This window comes from Hippocampus bargibanti, linkage group LG20, assembly GCF_051943395.1.
Source record: "Hippocampus bargibanti isolate YZ-2025 linkage group LG20, ASM5194339v1, whole genome shotgun sequence".
In the NCBI taxonomy this organism is placed as follows: Eukaryota; Metazoa; Chordata; class Actinopteri; order Syngnathiformes; family Syngnathidae; genus Hippocampus; species Hippocampus bargibanti.
Window position 1 is genome coordinate 908,163 of NC_142753.1, and position 22,391 is coordinate 930,553.

Below are 22,391 nucleotides of genomic sequence, written 5' to 3' on the forward strand. Positions count from 1 at the left end.
GGATTATCGTAATAACCGGGTATCGTACTAACCGGAACTAATTATATCATAAAAGACTAGAAATTTGCCGGGAAATGAAAATAGTATCATAATAAGCAGTACTTGATTTGTTCGAACACGAAACCATTTTTCCCATTACAAATACAGTGAGACCTCAATTTACAAACACCTTATCTTACAAACTTTTCGTCTTCCAAATGTCAAATTTCTGAAAATTAAACCTTATAATAAGCACTACTTTCGTAATACACACCCACCACGGCTGGCGGAGTGATCTTCGGCGGAAGGACACGACCGAACAGCACCAGAGGTTAAGTTACCAACAGTCCTTATGGACTGTTGGTAACTGGATTCCTTCCATAAGACATCAACGACCAACAAAAAGGTAAACTTTATTTTACAGCACAGTTTATTTCTTTAATTACAGTCCTCATGTAATGCGCCTCTCTTTCCAAACAGCAATTCCCTTTGACCTTCGACCTCCAACGCCATTCCATCAAGCCATAAATGACCATCACAAATGTAAATAAAGTGACTTTATGATACAATGCAGTGTATTTCTTTCATTACAATACAATAGCAAATTTATTATACATAGAATAAGGTATGTTGTGTGTAGTTTTAAGGATTATTTGGTTAAAAAGTATATTTTATGGAAACCCGGGAACGGATTATTCCCATTTTAATGGTTTCCTATGGGAAATTTATTTTTGAGATACACACTTTTCCCCTTACACACTCTGTCTGGGAACCAATTAAGTTCGTAAATTGATTGATTGAATATATATATATATCGTATATATATCGTGTATATATATATATATATATATATATATATATATATATATATATATATATATATATATATATATATATATATATATATATATATCGTGTATATATATATATATATATATATATAATGTGTATATATATGCAGGTATATATATATTTTTTCTAAGCACAATTTGAAAAGGTATTTTAAATCCAAACCGCTCGCGGCGTGAAAGTTTTATTTTGAAGGTGGTCAACGGCGTTCGCTGAGGTAGGTCATCACAATGCTGGGTTTTTACTTTCGCAAGAATGACCGCAAGGCAGCACCAGCCGCGAGGAGGAAACTACACTGTTGACCAAAATCTCCTGAATTTTTAGTTATCGTGCTCAAACCTCCACTGTGGGCCTCCACCGCCATCTCGCTGGACCACAACAGCTTTCGTTGTGTCCGATTAAAGTCGTCTTGGTGAACGTTGGTGCTCCTCGGCCTAGTTTAGCTTCGGCTAGCCTGCTAACCGCTAAAACAAAGGTGCGTGTGATCTGAACATTAGTCCCCAAAGATCGAAAGCGTCAACTATTGTTTTAAAAAATCGAGTGAAAATGAGTGCAAGGAGATCAGAGCACGAGGAGCAACTTTGTGGCGAAAAACAGGATCGCAAGGGACAACGTAAATTGCTGGATGCCATTTGCAGGATGCAGCCAAGAATTATTCTTCACAGATTAGGTGAGGTCACATTGTTTGTTTCGTACTATTTCTGAACTCATATACTGCCAAACACGTACAAAAACGTGTCCACTCCAGTGACAGGGGGTTTTCATAATTTTCACTTAAATTGCAGGACCCACTGAATATTGAGCTTTTAGGGCTCCATAAACATTCAACACAGCGCTAGAAACCTTATACTCTCTTCTTCAGAATCGGAATCATCTTTATTGCCAAGTATGTAGAACACACAAGGAATTTGTTTCCGGTAGAACACGCTGCACTAGTATCGTTGTCAAAAAAAAAACTGCTAAGTGGCACTATACAGTTCCATTTTGGCTACTGTTGAAAGAGTTCAAAGAGTTCAAATCAGATAGTTAATCAGATAAAAAAAAGTTCATTTCTAGCTGATTTGGTTCTGGAGACATTGATTGTTAAAATCAGGCGGTTTCAGGTAAAATGGCTGATTTTTCCCCAAAAGCCACGCAAATTAGCTTTTTTTCTGCAGAGAAGCAAACTCAAGCAGAAAGGTGATCAAGGACCATATTTTTAACTTCAAGTAACACCTGGACAGTTGTTTACTTCTGTGAAACAACAAAAGAAAAAAAGACGATGAAAAAACTACATTTATTTAAATTTATAACAGATTCAGAACCAGAAACACAGAACAAAAATAACCTATTTACAGATATGTGCATGTGTATGAACTACAGACACTCCTGAGCTTACAAACATTCGAGTTATGACAAAACGGTACATACGAACATTTTTGCAGGTACCTTATGTCGAAAAATATTAGGACCGAGATTACGTAAGTTAGATTTTGTTTTGAGAAGAGGAATTTCTTCCCCGCCCACCAGTGCTTGCACCAACAGCTGCAAGCAGTAAAACATAAGACATTTTAATTGGTTGTCTTTTCCAAGAACTGATAAGTTTGTAATCTGGCGCTTGTGCAGGATGTTTAAGCCGTAAATAACTTTGGTGGAAAAGGAGTATCTCAAGCCCTAAATTCTGTGCAAGGCCGGACCTTCTAGAATCTTGATGGAGATGACAGTTCACCTTGCCGTGTCTGTTTCACTCAGATTTACTGTGGCCATCTGCGCTTTGGCTGTGGGCCCATTGTTTAGTTGGTCAGCAAAGCACGGCACTTTTAAACATGATAAATTATTATTCTCCATCATTCCCACCTCTTAATCATTTTTAAAAGTGATAGCAAACATTATCTTGACAGTGATCGTGGAGTGTAAAAAATGTGGAAAAAAACAAAATAGTAAATATAATGGCATATATGTGTCTATACTATTGGGATATATGTATATAGGTAAAATACAAGACAGAAGACATTCCCCGCAATAGCCTAACAATCAATGGGAAGCATGGATGTATATATATATACACCCCAGTCCCACCTCTTAATCATATATTTCAAAGTTGCATTTTCATTAGTCTGATTATATGACTGGAGTGTCATTTTAAATTACTGTTCAACAAATTGCTCATTGATGACAGTTTCAAAATCACGGTGGGCATTTGGAAACAGATAACTTAATTTGAAGACACCAGATAATAACCAATATACCTAAAAAAACATATTTTTCTTTTTCATTAAAAACAAATTTGGGAACATCTCTCATTTCATCCCCGCCTCTTTTTTTTTTTTTTTTTGGAAAAGAACACCGATATTGGGATAAAATGTACGTCAGCATGCAATCCGATTTTAGCATGCAGGGAAAATCCAGATCGGTCCCTCCGTCCAAAGGCCGTGAGATACGAGTTCCACATCGCTTGACTCCACACCGCTAGATAGGCTGCGTGACTGGTCCCTCTGGTCATCTGGTGGCCCCTTCCGTCACCAGCCTCGACGCGTCTGTGGTAGCCGCCTGGTATATCATGGTCCAGTCTGCTCCTGAAAATAATGGACGAGAACACAAAATGAGCGTATGTCTCCTCAATGAACCATTTTTTGAGGAGCGCCCGGATCCATGCATTTACATGGAGCGGGGAGCTCTCGGCCACGTTCCACCTCGAACCACCACCTGGCACAATTTACGGTGACCCTCGAGGCTGAGTAGCGCAATTGGCACAGCCTCAAACCATTATAAAACCAAATATCTCTCCAGGTCACCACCATATAATTCCTAGATTCAAGTCACTGTATTGTATTTCGATCTTACCGTGGTTTTCTGATGAACCCCATTTCCCCCGTCTGGAGTCTCCAACCGTTGATACAAACCTTCCGTCTCTGGCCACTCCGTCTGCAGTCCCCCTACTCAGGAATTCACCCGAACGGTCTGCAAGAAGGTGGTTGACGTGGAAAAAACAAAAACAAAACAAACAAAAACTATCTTTCCCCTTAAACATTAAAAATCTCCAACTACATCGCCTGAATCAGCATAGGAGTTGATCTCCCATCAACTGCTTTCTCTAGCACCTTCAAAAACCCTTACCATCTCTTTGGCTAACCCGTCTCCTCCTAATATTCTAATCAGGAAACAATTCATACACAACATCAACAACTGTTTATCCTACTTGAATATCATCAACAACTGCACCCAATCCCCCCTCTAACTGTTGCAACTTTCGAGTTCATATTGATAAGCACCTCTCTTTCTACCATTCCACCCAACACCCAAATTACCAAAACCGCATTCTTCTACCTTAAAAAAAGTTTCTCGTTTCCACACACTGCTGCACACACCCCCGATAAAAATCACAATCAAGGCCTCATCTGATCTTTCCTGGCCTCCACCAAAACACTCCGTCCCGCAGCCCCCAATCCTCTAACACAAATCTCCTTGACATCCCCGTAGCCAGACTCAGAACTGGGGGGCATCCAGCCTTCAGGTAGATAGCCGCCCCCGCCCATGGGACGCAACCTCAAAAACTAGATTGTTCCATAATGCTTTTTTTTTCATGTTTTAATCTCGTTACTCATGCTTCCTTTTAGATCAATTTTTGGCGTCAATTAAGTATGCTTGTCTTCAGACGTACATTTAATTTAGCATTTTAGCTCTTGTGAAGCATCTATGAGTGCAATAAAAAGCGCTTTCAAATTACATTTATTAATATTATCATCATTAATATACGAGTTTCTTGGTGTGGCATATAAACCATCTTTTCTTTTTATTCTTATTTCCTGTTCGCTTGGCTGATATTTCTGTGTAAGCTCTCAGTCGTACAGGAGTGGTCCATCGATGAGAAGGTTTCTTCAGCCGTCATCTGTACACAAGTGAAGGTTTCGGACGTTTCGCCTCCTATCCAAGAGACTTCGTCAGCGAACTAAAGTCTGACTGGTCGTATCGGCCCCATTTATATATCCCTAATGTCCAGACCTAGTGGCGCCGGACACAGCTATGATAGGTCCCTACTCTCAGGTTGGGGGGAGCGCGGGACCCCCCCCTGTGGCCCCACTGATTGTTCCTACATTCCTGACTAACGATTGGCCTATTACCCCCACTCCCCCCGGTATCACCTCATCAGCATAACGACCCTCATCAGCATTGCGAAAGTTGCCTAACCTGTTTTGCCTGAGCAGGCTATTGTATGAACGATCCAAATTGAACCTCACACCACCCGACCGGTTTAATGAAGGATTTTGTTGTTTTATAAGAATCGCCTCTTTTACCCCCCTTTCAAACCATCTATGTTCTTTCGCTAAGATTTTAACCTCATTGTCGTCAAATGAGTGGTTAGTAGCTTTTAGGTGCAAATGTACTGCCGATTGAGGCCCACTAGTATTATCCCTGCGATGTTGATAAAGTCTTTTTTTGAGAATTTGTTGAGTCTCCCCAATGTACTGCTCTTTACAATTTTCATTCTTACAATGTATGGAATAAACTACATTACTTTGTTTTTCATTTGGTAGCCTATCTTTTGGATGCACTAATTTTTGCCTTAACGTGTTTATCGGTTTGAAATAAGTAGGAATTTTATGTTGCCAAAGGACTCTTTGTAATTTTTCAGAAACTCCTGCAATGTACGGTACTGCTACTCCTCTCCTTTTAGAATCTTGAGAATTATTGGTTTCGTTCGCTATTCTTTCTTTCTGACATTTGTTGAATGACCACTGAGGGTACCCACAGTTAGTGAGTGCTCTCCTGATGTTTTGACTCCTTTTCTCTACCTTCAGTGCTAGTTGGTATTAGTTTAGCCCTATGCTGGAGGGTTCTGATAACTCCTAGTTTGTGTTGTAAGGGGTGGTTAGAGTCAAAAAGTAAGTATTGGTCAGTGTGCGTGGCCTTCCTAAAGACTTCTGTTTTTAGCGCTCTGTCCTCTTTTATAATTACTTTACAATCCAGGAAGGCTAGTTGGTTCTCTTGAATGTCCTCACGAGTAAATTTAATGTTGAAGTCTACAGAGTTGAGATGATCTGTGAAGGATTGAATTTCTTGTTTCTTAATTATGATAAATTTAATGTTGAAGTCTACAGAGTTGAGATGATCTGTGAAGGATTGAATTTCTTGTTTCTTAATTATGACAAAAGTATCGTCCACATATCTAAACCAGTGTCGAGGTTTTGTCCCTGGGAAGGATGTGAGGGCCTGTTTCTCCATCTCTTCCATGTAAAGATTAGCCACTATGGGTGAAACTGGTGAGCCCATAGCACAACCATGGATTTGTTTATAAAATTTTTCCCGAAATTGAAAATACGTAGTATTAAGGCAGATTTCTAATAATTGGCAGATGTGATCCGGTTTCAGTTTGGTTCTTTCATGCAGAGAAACATCCGCCAGCAGCCTCGTCCTCACCACTGAGACTGCTGCTGGGGTTGGGACAGATGTAAAGAGAGAAGTCACATCGTATGATGCCAAAGTTTCCTCAGGTTCCAATATGAGGTCTTTGATCCTCTCTACAAACCCTGTGGTGTTCTCTACGTGGTATTCTGTGTTACCAACCAACGGAGCTAAAATAGTTTTTAAATATTTGGCTACATTGTATGTAGAGGAGTCAATGCTACAAACAATGGGTCGGAGGGGGAACCCTTCTTTATGTATTTTTGGCAGGCCATAGATACATGGCGTGGCCTCTCCCGGGTATAATCTAAAATACATCTGTTTATCTATATGTTTTCCTTTCTCTAGCTTTTGGAGACAGTCAATCATTTCTTTCTTGTATCTATTGGAAGGGTCCCTTTTTAGTTGCTCATACGTGTTAGAATCACTGATTAACCTATTTATTTTGTCTTCATAATCCAATGTGTTGAGCAGCACTGTGCATCTGCCCTTGTCTGCTGGCAAAATAGTAATATTTTTGTCTTTTTGTAGAGTAGTTAACGCCTTTCTCTCTTCTAATGTTATGTTGGACGGAGGAAGTTTGGCACTACTGAGAAGAGCTGATATTTTAATGCGTAGATCATCTGCCTCTGCATACGAAAGTTTGTTATTTTTAATAGCCGATTCAGTAGCTGTGATATAATCTATTGTAGGTATAGTTTTAGGAGTCACTGAGAAATTTAAACCTTTGGTAAGTACTGCCTTTTCTGTCTCTGAGAGATCTCTGTCTGACAAATTTTTGATCCAATTCTCCCTTGCAAACTGTTCATACCTAATTTTACGCGTGTTTACCAGTAGCTGAGATGTTTCTCTGCATGAAAGAACCAAACTGAAACCGGATCACATCTGCCAATTATTAGAAATCTGCCTTAATACTACGTATTTTCAATTTCGGGAAAAATTTTATAAACAAATCCATGGTTGTGCTATGGGCTCACCAGTTTCACCCATAGTGGCTAATCTTTACATGGAAGAGATGGAGAAACAGGCCCTCACATCCTTCCCAGGGACAAAACCTCGACACTGGTTTAGATATGTGGACGATACTTTTGTCATAATTAAGAAACAAGAAATTCAATCCTTCACAGATCATCTCAACTCTGTAGACTTCAACATTAAATTTACTCGTGAGGACATTCAAGAGAACCAACTAGCCTTCCTGGATTGTAAAGTAATTATAAAAGAGGACAGAGCGCTAAAAACAGAAGTCTTTAGGAAGGCCACGCACACTGACCAATACTTACTTTTTGACTCTAACCACCCCTTACAACACAAACTAGGAGTTATCAGAACCCTCCAGCATAGGGCTAAACTAATACCAACTAGCACTGAAGGTAGAGAAAAGGAGTCAAAACATATCAGGAGAGCACTCACTAACTGTGGGTACCCTCAGTGGTCATTCAACAAATGTCAGAAAGAAAGAATAGCGAACGAAACCAATAATTCTCAAGATTCTAAAAGGAGAGGAGTAGCAGTACCGTACATTGCAGGAGTTTCTGAAAAATTACAAAGAGTCCTTTGGCAACATAAAATTCCTACTTATTTCAAACCGATAAACACGTTAAGGCAAAAATTAGTGCATCCAAAAGATAGGCTACCAAATGAAAAACAAAGTAATGTAGTTTATTCCATACATTGTAAGAATGAAAATTGTAAAGAGCAGTACATTGGGGAGACTCAACAAATTCTCAAAAAAAGACTTTATCAACATCGCAGGGATAATACTAGTGGGCCTCAATCGGCAGTACATTTGCACCTAAAAGCTACTAACCACTCATTTGACGACAATGAGGTTAAAATCTTAGCGAAAGAACATAGATGGTTTGAAAGGGGGGTAAAAGAGGCGATTCTTATAAAACAACAAAATCCTTCATTAAACCGGTCGGGTGGTGTGAGGTTCAATTTGGATCGTTCATACAATAGCCTGCTCAGGCAAAACAGGTTAGGCAACTTTCGCAATGCTGATGAGGGTCGTTATGCTGATGAGGTGATACCGGGGGGAGTGGGGGTAATAGGCCAATCGTTAGTCAGGAATGTAGGAACAATCAGTGGGGCCACAGGGGGGGGTCCCGCGCTCCCCCCAACCTGAGAGTAGGGACCTATCATAGCTGTGTCCGGCGCCACTAGGTCTGGACATTAGGGATATATAAATGGGGCCGATACGACCAGTCAGACTTTAGTTCGCTGACGAAGTCTCTTGGATAGGAGGCGAAACGTCCGAAACCTTCACTTGTGTACAGATGACGGCTGAAGAAACCTTCTCATCGTTGGCTGATATTGTAAAAAATTTCGAACAAAGTAGCCACTATGACAATCGGGATCATTCTAACAAAAACAATGTGGCCTTTTTTCCTTTTTGAAACCATTTGCCGAATTCTGCCGCACATCTGACGCATGCTAGATATATTTGTTCGATTGGGTTCAATTGCATGCTGGTGTCGGTCAAAATGTTGTCGATCTCTCCCCCCACTCCTTTCTGAAAAAGAACAGAAGTTGAGGCATTTTAACAAAACAACCAAATAAAGCACCTCCAATTAGTCAGTTTGCACGAGGGTATCGTGTAAACCCCCAAAAAACCATACGAATTGGAATTTTTCTTTCCATTTGGGATCGTAAAATAAAGAAAGGTCAAATTGGCCACAGAGTGGCTTCCAAACAACAAAATCTCCTGTGATGCAGCGAGAAATATCCCATCTTCACACCAAGATAAGTGAATGGGAAATGTCTGAAATTGTCAGTCAAAATTTCACTTCAGGAAAAATTTATTTAAATTAACATTTTTTCCCCAAAACGTTTGCGAAAAACAGCTTTTCATACTATTGAGACACAGCTCACGAGGCATTTCTAACAATTAACATTACCAACCAATGAGCTTCCTGATAGGTCCACACGGCTGCCACATCCTCCACACACCTTTGGAAATTAGAATAGGGATCAATGTCGTTTTCGAATGTATCAAAGGCATTGTGAAGTGGGGGGATTATCATGAGGTCGGTCGGGTCATGTGGAGGAAATCAAGGGATCAAAGCCAGTGCTGTTGCAGGAGTTCAGTGGTTGCAGTGGAGTTGCATTGTGAGACATTGTTCATTCGGAGTCCATTTCTGCAGCAAATCATGCTTCAGCTTTCTGAGGTTCAGGTCTGTGATACCAGCAGCAAGCACTTTCAGTTGAGTTTCCATCCCAGGGAGCAGGTGGGATGTCTCTTGGCTTTGTGGCTTGATCGCTGAACGGGTGGCAGCAAATGTGTTTCAGCTTTCTCAAGTTCATTTCTTTGAGGCCAGCAGCAAGCGTTTGGAGTTCAGTTTCTATCCCAGGGAGCAGGTGGGATGTCTTGGCTTTGCGGCTTGACAGTGCTGTGGACATCGTGGAGCTTGTCTGAACGGGTGGATGCAAGTTGCTGTGCATTCAGAGTCCATTTCTTTCACGTCACCACAATTTGAACAGCCAGCTTGATTTCAGAGATTTCCTCGCACACGCCCTCAGGCACTCATCCTACCGCCCCACAGCCATGCCGCCTTGGTCAAGCCTTTGCGGCCAGCCGGCCATAATTTCCAAGTGGAGCTAGAGGGATGGGCCAGCCGTGCTGGAACCTGGACACATTAATTTACATTCGGTCAGATTTTTTGTTTGTTAGTTTTTTCTTAATTAGAGGAGCATAGCTTCCCGCAAATTCCCTGAATGTGTGCGTCGCAACCAAAGACGTTTCTATCTTGTCTTCTCAAAAATGTGACAAGTCGATTTGTAGTCTGGACATTCCCACAGTCACCTTCTCGGCCTTGATTCGGGATCGCTGCACATAAAGTAACATTCAAAAATGAATTTGTCAGGTAGCGCCATCTGAGGTGGAGGAGAGATAGAATTGAGTTGGCATTTCTCAAACATCACTTTGCACTTCACAAATCAAGTATGGTGGCCACACATTAACTATTTCCATAATTTCAATAATTTCAAGAATTGAATCAAGTTTAGAAAGGCTGAATCTGATCCCACAGTCGCGTAGCAGTTACCAGTTCGAAAATATAATTGGTATCATTATTAATTCTTCCTTACTGTTTTCTTTCTTTTGATCAATCGCCGAGCAAGTTCCATCTGTTACAGTACAAAGGATCATGCTTTTATCACATTTATGTTGTATTAATTTACTCAAATTAATCAAGCTTTAATTGTTTCCTTCATCAGTGTCTTAGCTCAGTCAGATAGTTTCAAACTAACATACTGCATGGGAATGCACACTGTTTGTTTCACTTTCACCCCACAATGGGGAGTCTTGTACTCTTGACAGTTGCATCGTGAATTTTGAACAGAGTGACAGGCCGCCCTGATAAGGAACCACTCACAGAGAAAACCAAATCTTGCTCTTTTGCCATAAAAGACAACTTCCTGATTTAATGTGAAGGAAATAACTACGGCATCTTAGTTTTCTCATCTGAATACTTGTATGTTTAATATCTGTTGAACATATCTTGTCACCTCTTAAAACATTTTGATCTTCTTTTTCAATGTGGTCAATTTTTGGTGAACAGCTTGTCGCGCTTGAATGTTTGTCATCCTCCCCTTCTTGTGATTTATGACTGCATGAGGAGCCCCTCACACATTGATTAGAGTATTTTGTTAACAAACGCTGTGTAAATTATTCTTTTCTTAATCCAATCAATATCCTCAACCCTCACAACAGTGTTAACAATTGTGCTAAACCTTATATCACATTTTTGGTGAGCTCAGGTATTCTTGCCTACAGGTTTAACCCATCAACTCCTTATTTCTAATCTAATTCCGTTCAGTCTAGATGTACGCACGTATTATATCGTCGACACAGCTCACCTTTTATTTCCAGGACCATCAGTACTCACCACTCGAGAACAAATGCTATCTCATAACTGCCTCAAAACAAAACGTATGCGGAAAAAGTGGTCAACACCGCTTCTCTCTATCCCCTGTGATTGAAAGGGGAAAAATGCAACAAGTTAATTCAAACCTCAAAATATCATTGTTTTTAAACTTTCACTCTACCAAAGCATACCGTCCTCACATTTCTTCCCACTGAGGCAATGATGAATTATAGACCTTGTCTTTTTTGCTATATTAGCTGCCCAAGCGAGGCAGTCAAAAATCAACAGTACACAAAAACATTCCAGATTAAACGAGCAAAATAACATGCCTTCCCGCATACCCAAAAATAATTTCTAATCATTCATCGTATTGTTTACTTCATTTTAGAGCATATTTTCTCGAACCATCATAATCCTTCTAAATGTATCAATATCAATCACAATTCCATACAACACGTATTCCAATAGAATGCCATCCATCACTATGATTTTTGTCTCTCTCTTTCCTGATGTAAAATTCTAACTCACGTTACCCTCTGAAATCTGAAACCAAATACTTTGGGACTTTTTTGGACCCAACTCGCATTTCTCTCTGTGCGAAAATGCGGTCCGTGTCAGTTTCAAAATAAGTTTGGCAGTTTTCTTGCCTTCGGGCACTTCTCTTTGCTTACAACCATAATATGCTAAATTTTCTTTTTGCCCAATCTTTATATTTTAATAACGTTTTAGTTCCGCCAACATCTCTTTCAGAGTAAAGTTACTCTCTTTTTATAGGCATAATTATATGGCATTATCGATTTGGTGTTTGCCATCGACGAGCATTAATTCATCAACCTTATTTCGGCACCTCAGATCGAAGGCAGTTTGATTTCGAATGTCCGAGTAGGACTGACCACATTCCAACACTTTGTCCGTCCAAAGCAGAAACAAGTGTGTTGTCAACTTTTTATACATTCGGGGCGCCCCTAAATACTGCCTGAGATCTGCGGGCCGGAACACGCATCGCGCTACCTTTTTCCACCTTTTTCTTGTGTGGTCTTCCATCTATTTTTTTTCTTTCGGCGTCGTAAATATTTACTTGAACAAACAGTGTCGATCCATCAACGTCTATATCAACCAATTGTTTTTTTTTCAACAAATTCTTCTTCATCGAGGCAGACTGGCAACTAATTTGATTTAACTCGTTGCCAAAAACGGGAAGACTTTCGCGGAGCCATGTTAGTGCCTCGACTTCACTGTAATTTACATGAAATCGCAATCTCGTTCCGGCATGTTTTTTCGAAATAAAATATTTAAGTGCCGCCGCACTATCGAATTAATACTATCGAAGCAGAATCCATCTCCATCAATAGCGATTTACCCCGACCTGGGCAATGTAACACTGGACACAAGAAACCATGGAAAAAAGAATTAAACCACCATGGAGACAAATAATTCAACAAAGAGCAATCCACTTCTAAGTGATGCTGGTAATGTCACATATTGAGTTGTAATCTGAAATCAACTCTCTCTCAGAGTATCCTTCAATATAATTCTAAACCATAATTGCATGTTTGTCTTCTTGTGTCATGCAGACATCAGAAAAGATGTTTGTCATGAGTGGGTGGTTGCAGAGCCCTCTCACTTTAACGAGGAAGAGGATAGCAGAGAGATCTCCCATTTCAAAGAGGAAGAGGAGAGCAGAGAGATCTCCCACTTCAAAGAGGACAAGGAGAGCAAAGAGATCTCACACTTCAAAGAGGAAGGGGAGAGCAGAGAGATCTCCCACTTCAAAGAGGAGATCAGCGTGATCTCCCACTTCAAAGAGGAAGAGGAGGAGCAGGCCCTTGACATGATAAAAGAGGAGGAGTCAAAGCCCTCTTGCATAAAAGATAGCCACAACACATCAAGCGCCGATGACAATGATGAGGAGTGTGAAGATGTAGAGTCCGATGGGAAATGTCACACTGACAACAAACCTTGGAAATGTTCTCGGTGTGGGAAGACGTTTACTTGTAACACTGATTTGAAAAGACATGCGAGAACCCACACTGGTGAGAAATCGTTCCCCTGTTCAGACTGTGGCTGGAACTTCTCTCAGAAGGAACACTTGAAAAGACACATGAGAATAAACACCGGTGAGAAACTGTTTGCCTGTTCCGATTGCGGCCAAAGATTCTCTCAGAAAAGAAGCTTAATTGATCACAAAACAACCCACACTGGCGAGAAGCCATTTTCCTGCTTAGTTTGTGGCCAAAGATTCTCTCGGAAGGGATACTTGAAAAAACACATGAGAATACACACAGGAGAGAAACGTTTTGGCTGTTCAGATTGTGGCCAAAGATTCTCTCTGAAGGCACACTTAATGAGTCATGCTAAAACTCACACTGGTGAGAAACCATTTGCTTGTTCAGAGTGTAGTCAAAGATTTTGTCAGAAGGGGCAATTAGTTTCCCACACAAGAACTCACACTGGTGAGAAACCTTTTGCCTGTTCAGATTGTGGCCAAAGATTCTCTCAGAAGGGAAGCTTAAATAACCACACAAGAACTCACACTGGCGAGAAACCTTTTTCCTGTTTAACTTGTGGCCAAAAATTCTCTCGCAAGGAAAGCTTAAAACAACATGTTAATACCCACACTGGTGAGAAACCCTTTGCCTGTTCAGATTGTGGCCAAAGATTCTTTTGGAAAAGGAGTTTAAAAATACATGTGAAAACACACACTCGCGAGAAACCTTTTTCATGCTCAGTTTGCAACCAAACATTCTCATGGAAATATCAGATTCAGAATCACAAATGTGATGATGAGATGAATGATCAATGTAATCTTCACCTCTCATTTTAGCGGGTTTCACCTTCATGTAATTGCACTTTATTGAGATTGAAGTTTACAGTGAGACCCCAACTTACGAACTTAATTGGTTCCCAAACTGAGTGTGTAAGGCGAAAAGTGTGTATCTAAAAAAAAATTCCCATAGGAAACCATTAAAATGGGAATAATCTGTTCCCGGGTTTCCATAAAATATACTTTTTAACTAAATAAGCCTTAAAACTACACATGACATACCTTATTCTATGTATAATAAATGTGCTATTGTATTGTAATGAAATAAATACACTGCATTGTATCATAGAGTCACTTTATTTACATTTGTGATGGTCATTTATGGCTTGATGGAATGGCGTTGGAGGTCGAAGGTCAAAGGGAATTGCTGTTTGGAAAGAGAGGCGCATTACATGAGGACTGTAATTAAAGAAATAAACTGTGCTATAAAATAAAGTTGTATTTACCTTTTTGATGGTCGTTGATGGCTTTTGGAAGGAGAGTCACCTTCCATAAGGAATGTTGGTAACCTCTGGTGCTGTTCGGTTGTGTGCTTTCGCCGAAGATCACTTCGCCAGCCGTGGTGGGTGTGGATTATGAAAATAGTGCTTATTATAAGGTTTAATTTTCATAAATTTGACATTTGTTTTTTTTCAACAGTAGCCAAAATGGAACTGTATAGTGCCACTTAGCAGTTTTTTTGACAACGATACTAGTGCAGCGTGTTCTACCGGAAACAAATTCCTTGTGTGTCCTACATACTTGGCAATAAAGATGATTCTGATTCTGATTCTGATTTGTAAGACGAAAAGTTTGTAAGATAAGGTGTTTGTAAATTGAGGTCTCACTGTACTTGGTTTTGGATTTTTGATTTAGTTCTTCATTCTTCGTCCTTTTTTATATCTATCTTTTTTAACTGTATGACCATGACTTCCCAGACAGAGTGTGTAAGCCAAAAAGTGTGTATCACAAAAAAAATCCCATAGGAAACCATTAAAATGGGAATAATCCGTTCCCGGGTTTCCATAAAATATACTTTTCAACTAAATAAGCCTTAAAACTACATACAACATACCTTATTCTATGTATAATACATGTGCTATTGTATTGTAATGAAAGAAATACACTGCACTGTATAATAAAGTCACTTTATTTACATTTGTGGTGGTCATTGATGGCTTGATAGAATGGCGTTGGAGTGTCGTGTTGGAATCAAAGCTCTGGAGCAGTCATAGTCCCATCTTTATACAGAAAATTACATTACATCTGAAACAAATGATTATAACAACATATTTAGCCGTCCGTGGCATTTGCAGTGACGTGCGGTGAGGTTCATGGCTGGTGAGGCTCTGACATCATCACAATCAGATTTACAAACATATGAACTCAACAGAGTAGCTTATTCACCATTTGATTGACAACAGTTAATGTGTTTTGTTTAAAATGTCATGTCAGCATTCTTTATGTAAACTGGCATATAAAAAAAGAATTAAAAAACACGTGATTATCGTGTTACCTTTACTAATAAATCAAGTCAATGCGCCGCTCCTTCTGAAGAAAGGCATCAATACCTTCTTTGTATAAGCCTTCTTTATCTTTCTTCAGTTTTAAAAGTCTCTCTATTTCTTTCAATTTCGATATGGAATCCTACATTCTGAAAATAAGGCCAAGCAACACAAAAAATGACTGGATGGTTGCACTTAACTTGATAACTGTTTACTGTAGCTTGCTCTCACTAATTCTATTATTTTGCAGTCTGGGAGGCACAAGAAGAATCTCTGTAATAACCAGCGCCCCCTGTCATGAGGCAGGAGAACTGTGTGCCTCACCTACGCACACAGTTTTGATAAAAATAAAATAAACACTACAAAACTAGATTATATACACCAGCTAAACTGTAGAAATTTAGTTCATATACTAAACGTGTTTGAACACTTTAAGAGCAATATGCAGATGGACAGAAATGCGGTCTCACTGCAGCGCAAGCCAGCACAGTTAGCATAGTGATTGCGCAATCCAGGATGAGGCTCAGCCGGCTGCTGCCTCACCGCTCGTCTCCACTTAGTATTTGAACGGCAAATGTGAAAATTCAGCAATTTTGAAAACAAAAAATCCAAAAATGGTGAAGTTAAATGGACAAGAACTTTAAAGTACAAATCACTAAATAAATATAACCGTTTAATTTATTTTGTCATTTGATACTTCCATGATGACAGGTGAGGCACGGCCTCACCTGCCTCCCCTATATATACCGGGAATACCGGGAACGGCTGCCTGTTAACCTGGACGATCTTCGACTCGCATCTCTCCAGAGTCGCCACATTTCTTTCTCTGTTTTCTGTTAGCGATTACGGTACACAGAAGGGATTCATTCACATAGGTCTGTAGCGATACCAGAAACTGCCTGAAGGTGTCTCTGTAAACCAAATCCTTAATCGAGAGCGCTATATTCAGTACTTAATGCTGATTACATTTGGTTTGCTTCCTTTCCAGAAAAGCACATGACAGTCTTGGGATATTAGTTTACCTCCTGATGTGTTTGGAACTTTTTACGCTCCATGATTTGGCGCATCATGAGTAAAATCCTTTGCTTTATTCTTATGTTTTTGGTTCCGGAGCTGTATCTCGCCGGACCAATGCATGCCCAATGCAAAGTGGAATGGTAAGGTTCGAGACTTCTCTTTTGATTAATTTGACATAATTTAATTTATGTTGTTTTGAGAACATGATTTAGTGGATGATAATCTCCAAGCGAGCTGGTTGACTAGACTGAACTCATATTTACGCGGAAAAGTGTATAGGCCTTCATACACCAAGAAGTTTGGGATTTTCTATGAAACATTGCTGCCATAACAACTATTAGTTTGACAAGAAAAAAAAACTGAGTTTGAGGGTCTAAATATGCACAAAAAGAGGGGGGGAAATATCAGTCAAAATTATCAATATTTTCTTTTGTTTAATGTGTTATGTTTTTTTAATGGCTCACGATTGGCCTCAAAACACTTTTTGCAATCCAAGCCGGATTGAAAATTTCAACTCAATCTACAAACACTGGGTGGTATATGTAACAGGCCAACCAAATCATCTAACAAAGTCCATTTATTTGACTTCATCATGACAACTAAAATTACTGTCAATTGACCCACATGATCATATCGAAGATTTTTCACATTTTACCATTGTCCAAATGTGATGGGTGTCACAACAGTGACTGTCTTGAGCTCCACGATGCTGCCGTCTTAATAATGCCAGACGCAAGGATGTGTCTTTTTATTTCTTTTATTTCTGCAACACAGTATGGTGAGGCAGGTTGGGGTCGGCGCTTGGACGCGCGGGATTGGCGCAACAAGAAGGCCTCTTTGAGACAGTTCGCCTCTTTGAGACAGTTTGTTCTGCTTCAGCGCGCGGTGGCGAGTCGGGTCCACCTTCAATGAATGAAAAATGTTTTCCAAATATAATATGGAAATGTATAAACGTTTTTCTAATACAGTACAGTATGAGGCACAACAACATTTTAAGGCGCTTACAGGAGAGGCTGGGGTTACACACGACTTCTTCTAAGGGGTAAATGGAGTCGTTGGTCAGTTACAGTAGTTGCGAGACCTGTTGTTAAATTAAATAATCAGATGAGAAGTTGACTGTTGCTGTCTGGCACATGGCAGCCAAACAATTGGCTATTTAACATTGGTTGTTTTCCCCCATCCAGGTATTTTGGGATACCATGTGAAACAGTTTATGAAGACCTGGTTTTACAAATAAGGAAGTGGGAAACCACCGCTGGCTGCAGACAGGGTGGACAACGGTGCTTGTACAAGGTTGTATGTGTACCAAGATCAATAATGTTTGCATTACAAGTAAAATGTATTAGATATTGTTCAGCAACAGTATACAAATATATTGATGATTTGTAATCTTTGTAGTTGGTTAATTTGATAATCAAGATGCTTAGTATTGCACACAGCACACAGACTGTTTCCTTTTTGGTGATATTTATGTCATGACTTCAGTAACCACTAAATGGAATTCTGTTAGAGTTGTTCTTAGACAGAGTTAAAGGACAACCGACGTCCCCGGACAAGTTGTGTTCATAATTTGTAAAATGGCTTCAAATGACTTCTACTGAGCGTATTTTACAAAGATTCCACCGCATATAGCTATATTCTACGTTTTAAGACTCGCGCTGAATACTCCGGAAGTCTTGTTTTTGAGTTGGTGACGAATCCGTACATGACGTCACTGATGGAACGCCCCTGACCGAAAAAAGGACACATTGTCGCAGGCCTTCCATCACGTCAATGTATTTTGCTGTACTTGTTTGGTCTGAAAACCTCGTGTTGCACCAAAAAGCCGCCAGAAGAGGGCGACCAAGCTCCATGGAAGGAATTTATGAGCCTGTGGAAACGGGCTGATTAATTCCTCACAGGAGCTTGGTCGCCATTCTCTGCCTCTTCTTTGGTGATCCATTTCCCCCCAATGTTGCCTCAAAATGGCCCGGAATAAATTCTTTAATCGATTGCAAACATGTATGCTTTCCTCTTCAGAACTATTTGTATCATATTCATAAGTGGATGTGTCACAAGAAAGCATCTTCTCCGAATCTGACGCCATTGTTTTGATTCTCCAGCAATGCAAGACGTCTTGGCGTGACGTCACGAACTGGGGGCGGGACTTTCTGAAAATGCCCAATTCGCAGCTCAATATTTTTGCAGATTTTGGACACTTTAAGTCATTTTTATTTGTGTTTTGCATTTGAATAAAAATATCATACTGCGTGTTTTGGGTATTTTAGATGCTATAAAACGTTTTTCTGAAGACACTTGGGAAACAAAAAAGTGATTGTTGTCGGTTGTCCTTTTTTTTGTTTCCTAACTAACATCAGAAAAACGTTTTATAGCATCTAAAATAGCCAAAACACGCAGGCTGATGTTTTAGTCAAATGCAAAACACCAATAAAAATGACTTAAAGTGTCTAAAAGCTAACTTAATTTGAAACCGGAAGTGGCCAGTTTCAGAAGGTCCCGGCCCCTTGTTCATGACATCACGCCAGGGCGTCTTGCCTTGCTCGAGAATCAAAACAATGTCTTCAGATTCGCAGAAGATGCTTTCTTGTTACTCATTCAGTTATGAATATGGTTCAAATAGTTCTGAAAAGGAAAACATCAATGTTTGCAATCGATTAAAGAAGTCCTTCCGTATCATTTTGAGGCATCTGGACTCCAATGTAGCGCCCAGAAAATGCACAAGATCAAGAAGATCACCATCAACACGGATCAACACAATGTTTTCAGACCAAACAAAGTACCCAAAATGCATTGTGTGTCTCTTTCTCGGTCAGGGGTGTTCCTGACGTGACGTCATGTCAGGAATCGTCACCAACTCAAAACAAGACTTCCTGAATATTCAGCGCGAGTCTTAAAATGTAAAATATAGCTATATGTGGTGGAATCTTTGTAAAATACGCTCAGTAGAAGTCATTTGAAGTGATTTTACAAATTATGGACACAACTTGTCCGGAGGCGTCGGTTGTCCTTTAAATAATTGATTCGACACACAGGGAAGATTGGCTATCCCAGCCGTCTTTGGGCACGAGGCGGGGGGACACCCTGAACTGGTTGCCTCTCTCACACCCCCACTTTGGGACAATTTGGAGTGTCCAATCAGCCTACCGTGCATGTTTTAAGAATGTGGGACGATCATGGATTTGAACTCACGATGGATTTGAACTCACGACCTCGGCACTGTGAAGTCGGCATGCTCACCACTCGACGACCAGGCTGCCTATCTTAGACACGACCAAATTAAATTAAACTTGAAACATGATACAATTTTGCTTGTTGATTTCTCTATTAAATACTGAGTTTTATGTGGTTGAATCTTAATCATATGCGTTGTCTACTTGTGCCTTCCAGTTACAATCGGCCTCGGTCCACTTTATAGCCGCCAAACACATCACTCCTGTGAAGAGATATATTGACGTCATTCATTTCCGCCTACTTCCCTATTATTTCCATACCTTCTGTCATGTTTCGGTAGGATTCCTCCAAACTATTTTACAATGTCTGAAACTTGTGAATGTCTTCTTTTTATACAAGTCTTCTCTTTCCCTAAGTTTTTGGTCATTAATGTGTCATTGTATGATCTCTCCCTAGGCCATGTCAATCTCTGAGACCTGGTATATCATTGAAGACCACGGCACAAACTACTGCAACCTATACAACCTCATAGAGGGTAAGGCGAAAAAAGTGCAATGTCCCGAGAAGCAAGTTGAGTGTTACTGACATTACAAATATTAGATTAGTTAAAATTGACCTTGACTCAAACCAAGCATTAATCCGACCAGTATCTCTTATCCCAGATGTATCCAGGCAGCAGGTGTGTTGTGCTCTGAACTGGTCACCAGCCAATCGCAGGGCACAGATTTTGTATCGTAAAAACTATATTCAAAGTTAACTGGCCATCCATGACCAGGACTTACTTTGAAGTAAGTCTTGAATTTCTTGGTGGAGCTATATCCACTCTTCTTCGTCTAGTCGTCCTCTAATCCATCATCCAGCCAAACTATCGGAATAGTCAACTTGCCGGGTACATACGCAAGGTTACTGCTAGCTATATATTAATGTGATTTCAACAAAATGTCAGACCCACACCTTTTAGTAGACTTTACAAACCGTCATGCCCTGTATGAGGCCATGGAGAAATGTATCAGTGAATCTTTGGCTGACGGCATTATCCATCCCACTTCTGCTCCTCTTCGGGTCTAGATGTTTTTTTCTGAATAGATAAAAAAGACAAGACACTATGACCATACATTGACTTTAGAGGACTGGAAAGATGGACGGATAATGTACTCAGTATACCTTAAAGGACAACCGTTACCATTTTTTTGTTTCCTAACTGACATCAGAAAAACGTTTTATAGCATCTAAAATACCCAAAACACGCAGGCTGATATTTTTAGTCAAATGCAAAACACCAATAAAAATGACTTAAAGTGTCCCAAAACTGGAAAAAATTGAGCTGCGAATTGGGCATTTTCAGAAAGTCCCGCCTCCCTTTCGTGGCGTGACGCCAAAACGTCTTGCATTGCTTGTGAATCAAAACAATGGCTTCAGATTGGGAGAAGATGCTTTCTTGTTACTCGTCCAGTGATGAATATGATTCAAATAGTTCTGGAGAGGACAGCATAAATGTTTGCAATCAATTAAGTCCTTCCGTATCAATTCGAGCCATCTGGACTCCAATGTAGCGTCCCAGAACATGCACAAGATGGCGCGTAAGCGCCATTGGAAATGGGCTGATTTGTCTGCTGGGAATTACACCTTCTTTATGGTGTTACCGCAATTGGTAGTCTTGGTGCGACACACAACGATTCACCGTCGCTTTATTTTTGTATTTTTCCTTCTAATTTCGCGATCAACAGTGTTTTCAGATGAAAAAAGTGCCCAAAATGCATTGTGTGTCGCTTTGTCGGGCATTCCTAATGCGACGTCACTTCAGGAATCGTCATCAACTGGAAAACAAGACTTCCTGAATATTCAGCGCGAGTCTTAAGACGTAAAATATCGCTATATGCGGTGGAATGTTTGTAAAATGCGCTCAGTAGTGGCGGTCATTTGAAGTGATTTTACAAATTATGGACACAACTTGTCAAGGTGTCGGTTGTACTTTAATGATTGAGCAAAATAGCCTCCCCAAAACTGACCACTTGAGATGTCATTTTTGTCAACAGGAAGCAATCTGACTGAGGCCAGGGGTTACAAGGAGATCACCAGTGACTTTCTATGCACCCAACGGTCTTCTGCCAACTGTACGGTCTTTTGACTTCTGATTCCAAAGATAACAGGTGGACACTATTTTGTCAAATGCAAACTGTATAGAAAGTATCACGCTTTCATAATTGCTCAGAACCCAACATGAGATGAGGCTGTGCCATTGATTGATGCTTAACGGGCTATTTCATTAGCCCTGATTCACGCTGAGGTTGAATGTTAACTTTTCGATTGCACTGTTTTTGGCCCATGTACCTGAAACGGATTCACTTTTCATCACCATCTCCAGTGTCTGAAATTCATGACAAAAAGTTACCGGACACCGCCCGCCCATACAGATTTTCACAACTTGAAACACAATAAGATGACTAATCGCAAAAAAGAAAAGGTTTCTTCAGCCGTCATCTCTACTTCTTTGAAGGTATCGGACGTTTCGCTTCTTATCCAAGAGGCTTCGTCAGCGAACTAACATTTGCTGGTAGTTTTGGCCCTATATATATATATATATATATATATATATATATATATATATATATATATATATATGATATATATATATATATATATATATATATATATATATTCCCTGAGGTTGCACTGATTACTGTCCTGACTGATCATTTGCCTGATTATGGGGTCTGCGACTGGCCTGATTGCCCCATTTGCCCTGGTATCACCTCATCAGGTGCCTAAGATGTCTGTTGTAAGTACGATCGAAGTAATAGTTGTATTATCTAATTT

At 40.0% G+C, this 22,391-nt stretch overlaps 2 protein-coding genes across 2 annotated transcripts; both read left to right on the plus strand.

Annotated features, from left to right (window-relative positions):
- The first annotated feature begins 1,083 nt into the window (after positions 1-1,083).
- On the plus strand, positions 1,084-14,547 carry LOC148882571 (uncharacterized). Its single transcript, XM_089022816.1, has 2 exons — positions 1,084-1,498; positions 12,653-14,547. The coding sequence occupies exons 1-2, from the start codon at positions 1,375-1,377 to the stop codon at positions 13,900-13,902; spliced, it is 1,374 nt and encodes a 457-aa protein (XP_088878942.1). The 5' UTR covers positions 1,084-1,374; the 3' UTR covers positions 13,903-14,547.
- Positions 14,548-16,422: 1,875 nt separating this feature from the next.
- Positions 16,423-22,168, plus strand: LOC148882572 (uncharacterized). The gene is made up of 5 exons (XM_089022821.1): positions 16,423-16,543; positions 17,588-17,696; positions 19,791-19,910; positions 20,031-20,109; positions 21,611-22,168. Exons 1-5 carry the CDS (start codon positions 16,440-16,442, stop codon positions 21,700-21,702), a joined length of 504 nt encoding a protein of 167 aa, XP_088878947.1. The 5' UTR covers positions 16,423-16,439; the 3' UTR covers positions 21,703-22,168.
- Positions 22,169-22,391: the final 223 nt, after the last annotated feature.